The sequence below is a fragment of the Taudactylus pleione genome, unplaced genomic scaffold (genome assembly GCF_031769625.1).
Source record: "Taudactylus pleione unplaced genomic scaffold, aTauple2 ptg001470l, whole genome shotgun sequence".
Lineage (NCBI taxonomy): Eukaryota > Metazoa > Chordata > Amphibia > Anura > Myobatrachidae > Taudactylus > Taudactylus pleione.
The window spans coordinates 610,878-625,512 of NW_028285868.1; the positions used below are offsets into that span (position 1 = coordinate 610,878).

Below are 14,635 nucleotides of genomic sequence, written 5' to 3' on the forward strand. Positions count from 1 at the left end.
ACATAACTGGCCCTAAGGATGACAAATCTATGTATAATTTACTCAGTCGTTTTTGTTTTTCTGTTTATTGTCATGTCCTTGGCTGGTGGATATTCTGCTGAAGTCTCATCTACGCCCCCTCTTTCCAGAGTTCAGGGTAACTTCTCACTCATTTCTGGGACTTCTTTGGAAGATTCACCCCATAGATCTTTTTTGTTTCAACTTTTGAAACTCTTTTGATCTCAAACCACAGCTCTAATGATTTCTATTAGTTAAATGTCCCAAGCTTGAATAATAGGCATCACAATGGCCGCTCTAAGCCGCAGGTCTCACAAGCTGTCGTGAAATAAGTCGTTTGAAAGATCCGAGATTCATCCAGTTATAGAATGAAAATCTGCCACTGTTACAATTAGGATCATGTTTGTGAAAGCATTGAACTTGTGTCTCTAATAGAGGTAGTTTAATATGCGCTCTAAAATTGTAGCGGAACAAGAAGCCACGGCAGTGCATGCTGGCATTTGTAGTTCCTCCACCTCAGCTGGGGAACTGCAGGTGGCGGATACCTGTTCTACGTGTTGTCCAGGCGTCTGGGCAGCTGTTACTTCTGCAGATTTAACGTTTGACCCCCTTCTGTGATTCAGATTTTCACCCGATGGAAGGCTTATTGTGTCCGCCAGCGATGACAAAACCATCAAGCTGTGGGACAAGACCAGCAGAGAGTGTATCCATTCCTTCTGCGAACACGGCGGGTGAGTCCTACGGAGAATGTCGCGGTTAGGTAGCGGTTCCTAAACTACATTTCCAGGGATGCTTTGGTGGGGAGGGGTTCTGAAACGCCCTGCTCCTCTAGGCTAGTCTTCCAGGTACGCCCCGGAATGCTCAGCTGAAAGGTTGTTGTGTTATTATGTCCCTTTAAACTTGTGTGTTTTATCTGTCAGGTTTGTGAACTTTGTGGACTTTCACCCCAGCGGGACCTGTATCACTGCTGCAGCTACTGATAACACTGTGAAGGTCTGGGATATCCGAATGAACAAACTCATCCAACACTACCAAGGTATTCTACCACTGCCTGCCCCGTGCTTCCATGTGTCCCACCTGCTGGAATTACAGAGGGAAAACGTCTCGCACGTGTCATGTGCTCCGCAATTCCTGCACTGTACCCAGGACTCCTCCAGGGTCTATGCCGGAATATAATATACTGTGTGTGATAGCACTATATAGTACAGTACATTACCGTGTAGCCTCACATCTCCTGCACTGTACCCAGGACTCCTCCAGGGTCTATGCCGGAATATAATATGCTGTGTGTGTGATAGCACTATATAGTACAGTACATTACCGTGTAGCCTCACATCTCCTGCACTGTACCCAGGTCTCCTCCAGGGTCTATGCCGGAATATAATATGCTGTGTGTGATAGCGCTATATAGTACAGTACATTACCGTGCAGCCTCACATCTCCTGCACTGTACCCAGGACTCCTCCAGGGTCTATGCCGGAATATAATATGCTGTGTGTGATAGCGCTATATAGTACAGTACATTACCGTGCAGCGTGTAGCCTCACATCTCCTGCACTGTACCCAGGACTCCTCCAGGGTCTATGCCGGAATATAATATGCTGTGTGTGTGATAGCACTATATAGTACAGTACATTACCGTGTAGCCTCACATCTCCTGCACTGTACCCAGGACTCCTCCAGGGTCTATGCCGGAATATAATATGCTGTGTGTGTGATAGCACTATATAGTACAGTACATTACCGTGCAGCGTGTAGCCTCACATCTCCTGCACTGTACCCAGGGCTCCTCCAGGGTCTATGCCGGAATATAATATGCTGTGTGTGTGATAGCACTATATAGTACAGTACATTACCGTGTAGCCTCACATCTCCTGCACTGTACCCAGGGCTCCTCCAGGGTCTATGCCGGAATATAATATGCTGTGTGTGTGATAGCACTATATAGTACAGTACATTACCGTGTAGCCTCACATCTCCTGCACTGTACCCAGGTCTCCTCCAGGGTCTATGCCGGAATATAATATGCTGTGTGTGTGATAGCGCTATATAGTACAGTACATTACCGTGCAGCGTGTAGCCTCACATCTCCTGCACTGTACCCAGGACTCCTCCAGGGTCTATGCCGGAATATAATATGCTGTGTGTGATAGCACTATATAGTACAGTACATTACCGTGTAGCCTCACATCTCCTGCACTGTACCCAGGACTCCTCCAGGGTCTATGCCGGAATATAATATGCTGTGTGTGTGATAGCACTATATAGTACAGTACATTACCGTGTAGCCTCACATCTCCTGCACTGTACCCAGGACTCCTCCAGGGTCTATGCCGGAATATAATATGCTGTGTGTGATAGCACTATATAGTACAGTACATTACCGTGTAGCCTCGCATCTCCTGCACTGTACCCAGGACTCCTCCAGGGTCTATGCCGGAATATAATATGCTGTGTGTGATAGCACTATATAGTACAGTACATTACCGTGTAGCCTCACATCTCCTGCACAATACCCAGGACTCCTCCAGGGTCTATGCCGGAATATAATATGCTGTGTGTGATAGCGCTATATAGTACAGTACATTACCGTGCAGCGTGTAGCCTCACATCTCCTGTACTGTACCCAGGGCTCCTCCAGGGTTTATGCCGGAATATAATATGCTATGTGTGATAGCACTATATAGTACAGTACATTACCATGCAGCGTGTAGCCTCGCATCTCCTGTACTGTACCCAGGGCTCCTCCAGGGTCTATGCCGGAATATAATATGCTGTGTGTGATAGCACTATATAGTACAGTACATTACCGTGCAGCGTGTAGCCTCGCATCTCCTGTACTGTACCCAGGACTCCTCCAGGGTCTATGCTGGAATATTATATACTGTGTGTGATAGCACTATATAGTACAGTACATTACCGTGCAGCGTGTAGCCTCACATCTCCTGCACTGTACCCAGGGCTCCTCCAGGGTCTATGCCGGAATATAATATGCTGTGTGTGATAGCACTATATAGTACAGTACATTACCGTGTAGCCTCACATCTCCTGCACTGTACCCAGGACTCCTCCAGGGTCTATGCTGGAATATAATATGCTGTGTGTGTGATAGCACTATATAGTACAGTACATTACCGTGTAGCCTCACATCTCCTGTACTGTACCCAGGTCTCCTCCAGGGTCTATGCCGGAATATTATATGCTGTGTGTAATTACCGTGCAGCGTGTAATAATCAGACAGGGAGCCAGGTCGCACCTTGGAAAGGAGGGTGTCTGTCATTGCATTATTAGGCATTGGATGCCCTGCGTATACCCTGGTATCTAGGATCCAGCGCAGAATTGGGCAATAGGTGAGAAAGAGACGCAGCAATTTGTATAATGAACTATAAAGACTGCAGTGGACGGAATGTTTTTTAGGTGTGTTTTGTTGGAGTTCCTCTTTATTGGAGAAATAACTCAGATGTGTCTGGTGTTCTCTGGCGTAGTATAAAATGCTCCTAGCTGGGAGTTTTCTTCTTCTAACATAATGGAAGACCTATGAAGAGGCGACTGTATAAACTGTGCGCGTGACTTTTGGTCGCCATTACTAAAGCATTCACTACACTGCCATTGTTCTCGTCTGTCCCAGAATCGCTAGATCTCCTCACGAAGTCCTTCTGTCCTGTCATAGTCATGTGTGTGTCCATCCTCTCGTAGAACAATGGTTTGTAGCATGGTATTATATACGTCTGTCTGATTGCACCTCATTAGGGGGCATAGCTGTGCCTAGATGGCTACGGTCATGCCCTCGGGGGCTTGTTTAGTGTTTTCTGAACCACTAAACCATCCCCATCACCCACCTCTGTGTTGCTGCCGATATTGGTGCTACCCAACGTTACCAGCAAGTCTGGAAGACATCCTGGCCGGCCGGACAGTGCCCCAGACTCTGCATTGTAGCCTAGGGTCCCAAATTATCGGGGGGCAGGAAAACATGACCTATATGCCCTCTCTGATTGGGGGCTAACCTAAAACTATGGATACAGGCGCAGTTTCTGTATAGAATAAAGGACAGGTCAAGGACTCTGGGTATAGCCTGGGGATGCAGTCAGGGAGTCGACAGTCGCAATGCCAACCGCTGGTTTTCCGACTGTCTAATCCCGGCAGGGGTCTAACGACAGGCGTTGAAATCCCGTCGCCTGTCATTTTTCCTACGCCGAGAGCCCGGCATACCGCTCGAAGGTAAGCCGGGCGCGGACAGCTGCAGGGGGGGAGACTTAGGTTAGGGGCTCCCGAGGGAGGGTTAGGTTTAGGCCAGGGGAATGGAGGGGGGGGGTTAGGTTTAGGCACTTACGGGGGGGGGTTAGAGTTAGTCACCCCCTAAGGGAGCGTTGGAGGGGGGGGGGCATTCGGGGGCTTCTGGCAGTATTCCATACCGATCCCATAGCCTGATAGTGATCTAGAACCTGGAACCTAGAATGCTGTTCAGATATACCCGGATCCTGACGTCCACTGTAACTACATCTAGCATATCATTTGTGCCATACTAGATAAATCGGGCAAAAGGTTAGTTGAGGTTCTTGTCCCTTTAAAGTGAGTTTTATATACGCAGGAAAGTGGATGTTTATGCAGACGACAGGAAGTACAGCCAGTAAGTGTGACGGGCGATGAGCTGAGTCACTGTGATGTAGCTGGGTCACCATCTCCTTATCAGTCTGAAGAGTCCTGAACCTGGAACCTCCTCTCCCCCCTGCAGAGCAGCTCATCAGAGGGCACTGCAGAGATCGCAGCTGATGTAAAACTAATGGCAGCGCAGAGCGACCTCCATCCCACCCCACCCCCGCCCCACGCACACCACTTCTGTATTACAGGCCATTTACATGTAACAACTGAAAAAAGGAAACAAAAAAAAGGAAACAAGGTAGCGCTAGTAGACAATATAAAAACAATTTAATGTCCAAATGTTACAAGCAATAGAAATGGATAATAAACATAGTTTCAATGTGCAAATATGCTGGCAGTGAAATGGGGCTGATCAATAAATGACAAAGTCTCTCCACAATAGTAATAAATGTTCCATGGAAAATGATAAAAATAAGTATAAATATAAAACCAGTGGAGGTGAGGGTTACACTGAATCTAGGTGGCGGTGCCACTGGGTGAATGGATAGTACCTTAATCGGATCCAACACCGTGGACAATGGCTGGATCCGTGACTCCCCCAATAGGAGAAATGGGCCGTGATGTAAAGTGGTAGACTCCTGCCGCTCACAGAGTATGGTGGCCCGCTGTGAGAGCTGCCCGCCGGGTAGAATAGTGCGGCTGTGTGTTGCAACATGCAACAACTGAGTCCTAAACTTGTAATAACTCCATATTGGGCAGGGGCAATTCACTGCAACATACGACGCGATCCCCCCGCTCTTATAATCCCACCAGCAGAAAACACCACATTGAAGCTCTTCCTGCAGACTAGGAATAAAAAGGTGGAAACGTATATAGCAGCTACGGCCCTCATTCAGAGCCGTACGCTCTGAGCAGAGCGCACGCTCTGAATGAGGGCCGCCCTCCATAAAAATGGAGCGTCCTCCTGGACGCTCGTATAGCTGTGGGTCACCACCCACAGCCTATACGAGCGTGCAGTTTGATGGCCGCGATGGTCGTGACCATCGCGACCATCGAAACTGCGAGCCGGAGCCTGCGGTTGAGGTTTTCAACCGCAAGGCCCGGAGTGATTTTGGCTCCATCAGAGCCAAAATCACTCCCACTGACATCACTAGTGATGTCAGTGGGCCGGCTTCTGGCGGGAGGCGTTCCCTTGGAAACGCCCCCGTCAGGGAGGCACGCCCACCAAAGGGGACGTGCTGTCAATCAACATCGACAGCACACCCCCTTTGATCAGACACAACGAGCGAAGGACTTTCCTTTGCTCGTCGCATCTGGCGCATGCGCACGACGGAGCTCCCTCCGTCGTACGCATGCTCAGTGCAGACCATCGACCCACTTGCGAGCGGACAGCCGCTTGCGAGTGGGTCTGAATCAGGGCCTAAGGCCTCTGCTCTGGTGTTTTTGTTTCTTGTGTGTTTTTTCCTTTTAGAGACCAGTTTTGTTTTTCTTTCCTAGCTGGACTAGTCCTGTTCTCGTACAGCGCTTATATACTGCGGTTGTTTCCACAATTACATATAATATAAAGACGACACTGTTTCAATATTCTCCAAATCATTTAAAAGTCCAGTTGTGGCAAAGACGTCTCTGGTGCCAGCGAATGAAATTGCAACAAATATTTTTTTTGTCTCATTAAAACATTTTCCGAGGGCGACTGGTCGGATTTCACGTAGGGACACTTTATGAAATGAAAGAAAGAAGTCCAGTTTTGCATGGCACTTTTGTAGGCGTTGCCCACAGCAACCAATCCGATTCTGCCACGTTCTAAAATATTGTAGCTAGTATCTCATTGGTTGCTATAGGCAACGTCTCCACTTCATTAAACCTCCCCTTCTTCCGTGTCAGGAAGCGGTCGCCTTGTTCATTGGTATTACAATAAGGCGTACATGTGTCCTTGTGTCTTGTAGTGCACAGCGGGGTGGTGAATTCGCTTTCCTTTCACCCGTCTGGTAATTATCTCATCACATCCTCCAATGATTCCACGCTGAAGATACTGGATTTACTGGAAGGACGGTTGTTGTATACCCTTCATGGTCATCAGGTAAGCCGCCGGTTATATACTGCACCGCTTTATCCGTCATTGCGCTGGCCGCTTGTCTACGACATCGCTGCCACCTTTCTCTTCCTTACTGCGTCCTGATATATCCAGGACTCATGCCTGTCACTGTCACTTTACCTTGTATTAAATCCCCCAACTCCTGAGAGCATAGATATCGTTATCGTTCATGCGGGAACGCTTATCGTTGGTCGTTGTCGGCTGCAAAAAAGTGAACGATATCGTTCAATTCGCTCATAAAGGTCTTACCGTCTGTAAGCACCATTACACAGGGGCCAAGGCATTGTTGCACAAGAAACCGTTTTGCGGGTGGATGTTACGCAATTTCACGCTGCGCATGCTCCGTAGCTGTAAATATGCGTTTACAAGCGAATCAGAAGCGAATCAGCACTCTGTCGCATTTTCACATGCGGCAGTGGGGCGTTCATATGCAAGTTTAGTAAGGACACGTAGGCGGTATGGCGGGATTTGCAAAGTTGTGCACGAGCGGAGATCAATCCTATTTTCCAGGCGCATCTTCTGTACCAAGGAAACGGCAGGCGTGCACTGATAAGTCGCCATCATCAGTGTGTATGAATAGTGGATTTGCTGTCCTATTGATGCATACAAGTCTCTATACTGGCGCATATCTGCGTTTTTCTCTGCACGCAATACGGGGGTATTCGCAGCCAATTTGCGTGCACCTATGACTCGGCCCCATAAAATACCCTTTTACCCTACAGTTTGTATTTTCCTTTTGTACGTATTACAATGACACAAACACAAATGTTCAGATAGAAATCTCTCAGGAATTTATTAGAACTATTTTCTAGAACCTTGAGCGGAAATTGTGAGGAATCGGTGGAAGTCTGTTTCTTGCTGTGACCGGTCATGCCACTATGGGCCGTATTCAATTGCCGTCTAAAAGCCCCAGACTTTTCGCATGTTGGACTCTTCGCCGTCATCGCTAGTTTTGCCTCATCACCGCGATTCGCTCTCCAATTGTAAAGGATGCGAGAACGCATCCCGGTGAAACTGAAATTGGTGAAAAGTCCTGTCAGATTTTGCAAATCACCTTGACACCCTCAAAAGATGCACTGACATGGGGGGGATCACTATGGATACCCCCGAATATGACTGCTGAAGGTATTTGGGGGGCTTAAATGCTCTCAATTGGTGCTATTTTGCGTCTTTGCACAAGTGGTGAAGAATAGCATTTTGCAGTCGATTTCGCTACTTTTTAAGTTTAATCCCCAACTTTTTTTTTTTTTACGCAGTTTATCTTTGGGGGACTGTCCCAAGGCCGCAGGGCTGTTCCCGCAACTTTGCACCCCAAACCCCCAATTCTGCACTTTTTTCCGCCTCCATTCACAGTCGACTCTTTTCTGCTGGTTACAAGGCGCAGACTTTTCGCACCGGCGAAAAAGTCTGTGGAATTGAATACGGGGAAAAGTTCTCGCCTGGCGAAATGTCATCGGCGAGAACTTTTCGCCGGCAATTGAATACGGCCCTGTGTGCGTTAATTTATCTTTCTATATAGAATATTTAAAACACCTGTTACATAGGAGACTGCAAGTATTTCCCTCATACTTCTGTATAGCCCCATAATAATGCAAAGTAGATGAACTTCATTCTTCCGTGTTATGTGAGTTATATAAAAGTTGGGATCTATAATTACACCCATTGGGAAGTCTCCGTGCTCTTTAACTTGCATATCCCTAAATGGTGCCGATTACTGGGGAAGGCTTAAAAACGGAACAAAGTTTATGAAAGTCTTGCGGGGGAGATTGGGCAAACTTTGTAAACTGTTATAAAGTGAAACATTCCTTTTAGCTGACAGCTGCTTAGTATGCAAGACTGTAAAAATAAAAATGACTTTGAATTGTGCGATATCTGTTCTTAGCGGATGGTTCTGTGTCTTTTTACAGGGCGCAGTTACCTGTGTCAGATTCTCAAGGGAAGGAAACTACTTTGCCTCTGGGGGATCAGATGAACAAGTGAGTGCAAGTACTGTACACAAATACCAGGAATACTCCTATCTTCGCCTGCGTGCGAGTCATAGACACCAGTACCCAGGAATGTGTCCGGCTGTAGAAATCCAGCACGTCCTGGAAGTTACTGTTATGTACGTGCGTAATAAAGGCTCTATCCAGGGGAATGTTCCACGTTACCGGTCCGTGCAGTTATCCGTTTCTATACCGTTGTTACAATAAGGGGTATATTTACTAAAGTGAGAGTTCTTAGAAGTGCAGATGTTGCCCATAGCAACCGATTAGATTCTACTTGATGTTTAGCTAGCACCTTCTAGAGCAGTAGTGTTGACTAACCTTGACACTCCAGCTGTTGTGGAACTATATATCCCAGCATGCCCTGCCACAGTTTTAGCATGCCCTAATAGCAAAACTGTAGCAGTGCATGCTGGGTTATGTAGTTCCATAACAGCTGGAGTGTCAAGGTTAGCCAACACTGTTATAGAGGATAATAGCTAGAATCTGATTGGTTGCTATGGGCAACAACTCCACTTCTAAAAACCTGCAGTTTAGTAAATATACCCCCTAAAAATCTGGTATATAGGGTGTTGCTGGGACATGTGTCCTGAGGTTAGCGCTTCGGTGGAAGCGCATGCCCACTGGTCGTTTCCGACATGCAAACAAGCTGGTCGTCCCGACGATGACGTCAGGTTCAGCATGTTTGCAGATGATTGATGAGCCTGCACTGAACGACTGCTCGTTCAGTGCAGGCTCATCACAGACTGACTGACGACTGCACAATTAAAATGTCCTAATCGTACAGTCGTTTCCAGCTCGTCTAGTGGATGGGCAGCGTTTATTCTCAGCTGTGAGTTTTGCAGCTTTCAAGTCACTTTTTCCAAATACTTGTGGTCATATCGATGAATCCGTTTTGCCACCCATGGTTTTATTAACGTACTGTTGGAAAATGTCATCAGCAGATCACTGGGAACGTCTGCCAAATAGCGATATTAATACACGATTAATAAATTGCAGTTAAGTTTACACAATAGATGCGCAAACTGAGGTTCAGTGGGGCTCACCCTAAATCACCACCTGTGTCCTTATCTGAAAAACATGCCTAATTGTTACACGCTGTGGTAGGGGGTAGGGCGGTGGGTGTATCTCTGCTTAAATGTATCCTCGGCCAGCAACTTTATCACTAAGGAAGGATATGGAGGCGTAAGGAGGAAGTTAAACATTTACGATGTTGGTTAATTGAAAATTTTACAGACTTTCCAAAAAAAGTATTTATTTAGGTTAGACTTGTAACTTTTTCTTTAATGTGTCAAACGTGGTTTAGTTACCTCTATTATGCCAGTAATCTGTTCTGTAAATGCTGATTTTATGTAGCGTGTATTTGGTTCCTGTGCATATTAGCCGGCTGCTTTTCTGTGCCAGGTGTCCTCATACTTCTATCCTCAATACGCCACGCAGCGCCACTTGACTGGCGAGCGTGAGTCACCTGGTCCAGTGCAACTCTGCTGTCTTGATTCGCAATACAATGCGACTAGGACGCACCAGCAGACTGCGCTGATTAATTTGATATGTGCACAACGGCGTCTCCTATTAAATTTCCTTTTCTAGTGATTTTCGCCGTTGGACTTTCATCTGAACATTATCGGTCATGCTCTGGTCGTCGCTTCTTATGTACAATGTTGTGTCTTACAGATCATGGTTTGGAAAACAAACTTTGACTCCACCACCTACGCCGACCTCCTGAAACACAAAGTACGAGACACGTTTGTGAACGGCGCAGAGGCCAAAACAAGTTGCCTGCGCAATTCAACGCATCCGCTCGCCACGAATGATACCGTTTATGAGGTTGGAAATTCTCCTTTATAGCAAAGAGTCTCTAGTGTTCTGAGAAGACACCTGCGATCACTGTCGCCTGTCTGAGCCACGGAGACGATGCCTAGTGGGAATGAGAGAATGCAGCAGCGAGTGTTTTTATCTTACATTGGCAGACGTATAGAGATAACGGGAGTTGTATAACGCAAATGGTCTTCATTCTAGCACCCTGCACCTGCCGCAACCCGTGCAGTTCCTCTGTCCTGCCTGGAGGTGTCGCTCTCTGCTCTAAAGCTTCTAGCACACTCAGCTGCTGCAACAATCTGCTGAGATTAACCAGATTGTTTGCTAGAAGCACCAGAGCAGAGAGCAACGCCCCAGGCAGGAAAGAGGAACTGCACAGGTGCAGGGTGCTAGAATGAACACTAGCAAACACCCTGACGTGTGTTACCGTGAATGTATAAATAGCACATATTTGCTGATACACTGTTTACTTCTGCAGAGTATGTATGTGGGGAGGAATGTCCGTTACTCCGCATCCTAACTTCCTCTTTCTTCCTTTGTTTGGTTACTTGTCTTTCATACATGTAACTTGTATTTCCAGCCTTCGCTGCAAGCTCCGCATAGCACCGCAATGAGTGTGGAGGACAGGAGAAGCCCAGTACCACCCAAGCCCCTCTCCCCTCACCGCACGACACCCCAAGGAGAGGCGTATAACCTTCACAATGTAGCCAACACGCTGGAACACATCGTCGGACAGTTAGATATCCTCACTCAGGTGAGATCTATTAACAAGCGAAAAGATGAACTTGTTTCTGGGAAGGGTCAGTCCCAGCCAACGTTTCGGATGTCGCTTTATGCACCGAGAAGATCTGTAATAATTGCTCCCACGTAAAACACTAATGAATATTCTAAACTCTGGTCCTGATTCAGACCAGGTCGCAAGCGCTGAGCGCTCGCAACCGGGTCGATGGTGGCCCAGAGCGCATGCACACGACGGACCCGGCGCCGTAGTTCGCATGCGCGAGACCCGGATAGCGACGGGCAATCCGTCGCTCCGGGCCTCGCACCAAAGGGGGCGTGCTGTCGATGTTGAGTGACAGCACGCCCCCTTTGGTGGGCGGGCCGGAGGGGGTGTGGCTGCCCAAACGGAGGCGTTCCCATGAGAACGCCTACCGTCCGGCTCTGTTAGAGCCGAAAATCTTTCTGGGGCTTGCGGCAACGAGACCCTACCACAAGGGTCTCGTTGCAAGCCTGATGGTCTTGACCATCGCGACCATCATCATGGCTGCTCGCTATAGCTGTGGGTGGTCACCCACAGCTTTGCGAGCGGCCAGGAGGCCGTTATAAAAAAAAAAAAAAAAGACCGGCCCTGATTCAGAGCGAGCGCTCTGTCAGAGCATCCGGCTCTGAATCAGGCCCTCTGCTCCTACCATATAACACACTGATGAATATTATGAGCTGGCCAGTTTGGGGCTGGTTCATTTATGGCAGGGGGACCCCATCACTGCACGTCTCCCTGCTTATAGGATTATCCTCCCAAATGGTTATTGGTAAAATAGGGGGAAACCCACACCGTATTACCCTCTGATTCCAAAACCAGCCCAGGCTCAGAGGTCCAGGGCTGGTTTTTGATTTGGATGTGACTCCAGTTTTTTTTTTTTGTTACTTAGTTTAGCTATTTCTCCTGTCCACGGCTGGCTCTCGGAAGCTTTTTAGAAGTGTCTAAGATGCCGGCCGTGTCAACGTTTTGAATGTCTAAATTTTGCTAACATGTCGTTCGTAAGCAAGGTTATTTATGCTAGTGACGACCTTCATAATAACCCCAATGTAGGATTTACAGCAATGAGATTGCAGGACAGACATTGATGATAAAAGGTTAGTCTGAGAAATTCGCATAGCGCAAATGTACATCCCCAATCTAAAAGGCGATCAGGTCGCTCCTTACTGGTTGTCAGGAGTGGGTCTGTTGTTCTGTACAATACGTAAAGTACACATTTTATTTCCACACTTTCAGCAACGTCTATTTAAGTCCTATTGTTTTGTCATTTCATTTTTTTCCATCTCTCTAGACTGTAGCGATTTTAGAGCAACGACTGTCTCTCACCGAAGACAAACTGCGAGAATATATACGACGAGAGGAGAGCTCCTCTCACCCGCGGTGATACCGGCAGATGGGGGAGGGGGAAGCTGTATGAGTGGTTGTTTTATTGGTTGTTTTTTAAATTGTTAATAATATTTATTTTAATAAACCGTTTGTAATACTAAAATGATTTATTTTCTCAATCGTCCATACTATCATTATGTATATTGGCTACTTTTGTATATTATTGCAATTAAGGGACCGGTTTATCAAATGGTGATCAGCTGTAATGGGGCTTGTTATTGTGTCGCCCTGTCCGTCGAAGAGGTTACTGCTGGCAATTACCCCATTCAGCCCTAAACGTGTTTTGTGAAAAGCTAAAATTTGTTTAAGAAGGGGGGGGGGGGTACCTGTGATATACACCCTGTACAGCAGGAGGAGGGGGGGTACCTGTGATATACACCCTGTACAGCAGGAGGAGGGGGGGTACCTGTGATATACACCCTGTACAGCAGGAGGAGTGGGGTACCTGTGATATACACCCTGTACAGCAGGAGGAGGGGGGATACCTGTGATATACACCCTGTACAGCAGGAGGAGGGGGGGGTACCTGTGATATACACCCTGTACAGCAGGAGGAGGGGGGTACCTGTGATATACACCCTGGACAGCAGGAGGATGGGGGGTACCTGTGATATAGACCCTGTACAGCAGGAGGAGGGGGGTACCTGTGATATAGACCCTGTACAGTAGGAGGAGGGGGGTACCTGTGATATACACCCTGTACAGCAGGAGGATGGGGAGTACTTGTGATATACACCCTGTACAGCAGGAGGAGGGGGGATACCTGTGATATACACCCTGTACAGCAGGAGGAGGGGGGGTACCTGTGATATACACCCTGTACAGCAGGAGGAGGGGGGTACCTGTGATATACACCCTGGACAGCAGGAGGATGGGGGGTACCTGTGATATAGACCCTGTACAGCAGGAGGAGGGGGGTACCTGTGATATAGACCCTGTACAGTAGGAGGAGGGGGGTACCTGTGATATACACCCTGTACAGCAGGAGGAGGGGGGATACCTGTGATATACACCCTGTACAGCAGGAGGAGGGGGGGTACCTGTGATATACACCCTGTACAGCAGGAGGAGGGGGGGTACCTGTGATATACACCCTGTACAGCAGGAGGCAGGGGCGGGGCCACACACACTATATACACCGTGTACAGCAGCAGGAGGGGGGAACCACACACTGTATATACACACTGTACAGCAGGGGCGGGGCCACACACACTATATACACACTGTACAGCAGGGGCAGGGCCACAAACACTATATACACCCTGTACAGCAGGAGGCAGGGGCGGGGCCACACACACTATATACACACTATATACACACTGTACAGCAGGGGCAGGGCCACAAACACTATATACACCCTGTACAGCAGGAGGCAGGGGCGGGGCCACACACACTATATACACACTGTACAGCAGGGGCGGGGCCACACACACTATATACACACTGTACAGCAGGGGCAGGGCCACAAACGCTATATACACCCTGTACAGCAGGAGGCAGGGGCGGGGCCACACACACTATATACACACTATATACACACTGTACAGCAGGGGCAGGGCCACAAACACTATATACACCCTGTACAGCAGGGGCGGGACCACAAACTCTGTATATACACCCTGTACAGCAGGAGGCAGGAGCGGGGCCACACACTGTATATACACCCTTTACAGCAGCAGGAGGGGGGAACCACACACTGTATATACACACACTACAGCAGGGGCGGGGCCACACTATATATACACCCTGTACAGCAGGGGCGGGGCCACACTATATATACACACCCTGTACAGCAGGGGCGGTGCCACACACTATATATACACCCTGTACAGCAGGAGGCAGGGGCTGGGCCACACACTGTATATACACCCTGTACAGCAGGGGCTGGGCCACGTGTATATACACCCTGTACAGCAGGGACGGGGCCACACTATATACACCCTGTACAGCAGGAGGCAGGGGCGGGGCCACACACTGTATATACACCCCCATACAGCA

The 14,635-nt window shown here is 48.1% G+C and overlaps 1 protein-coding gene across 2 annotated transcripts in view; it reads left to right on the forward strand.

Annotated features, from left to right (window-relative positions):
• Positions 1 to 12,740, forward strand: part of POC1A (POC1 centriolar protein A) — a 30,990-nt gene extending 18,250 nt beyond the window's left edge. For both annotated transcript variants that reach the window (XM_088463841.1, XM_088463842.1), the window contains exons 5-11: positions 621 to 728; positions 918 to 1,033; positions 6,543 to 6,676; positions 8,599 to 8,667; positions 10,351 to 10,503; positions 11,075 to 11,248; positions 12,543 to 12,740. In XM_088463841.1, coding sequence (XP_088319967.1) covers positions 621 to 728; positions 918 to 1,033; positions 6,543 to 6,676; positions 8,599 to 8,667; positions 10,351 to 10,503; positions 11,075 to 11,248; positions 12,543 to 12,635 — 847 coding nt within the window. In that variant the 3' untranslated portion in view covers positions 12,636 to 12,740. The remainder of the gene's footprint in view (positions 1 to 620; positions 729 to 917; positions 1,034 to 6,542; positions 6,677 to 8,598; positions 8,668 to 10,350; positions 10,504 to 11,074; positions 11,249 to 12,542) is intronic.
• The last annotated feature ends 1,895 nt before the right edge of the window (positions 12,741 to 14,635 follow it).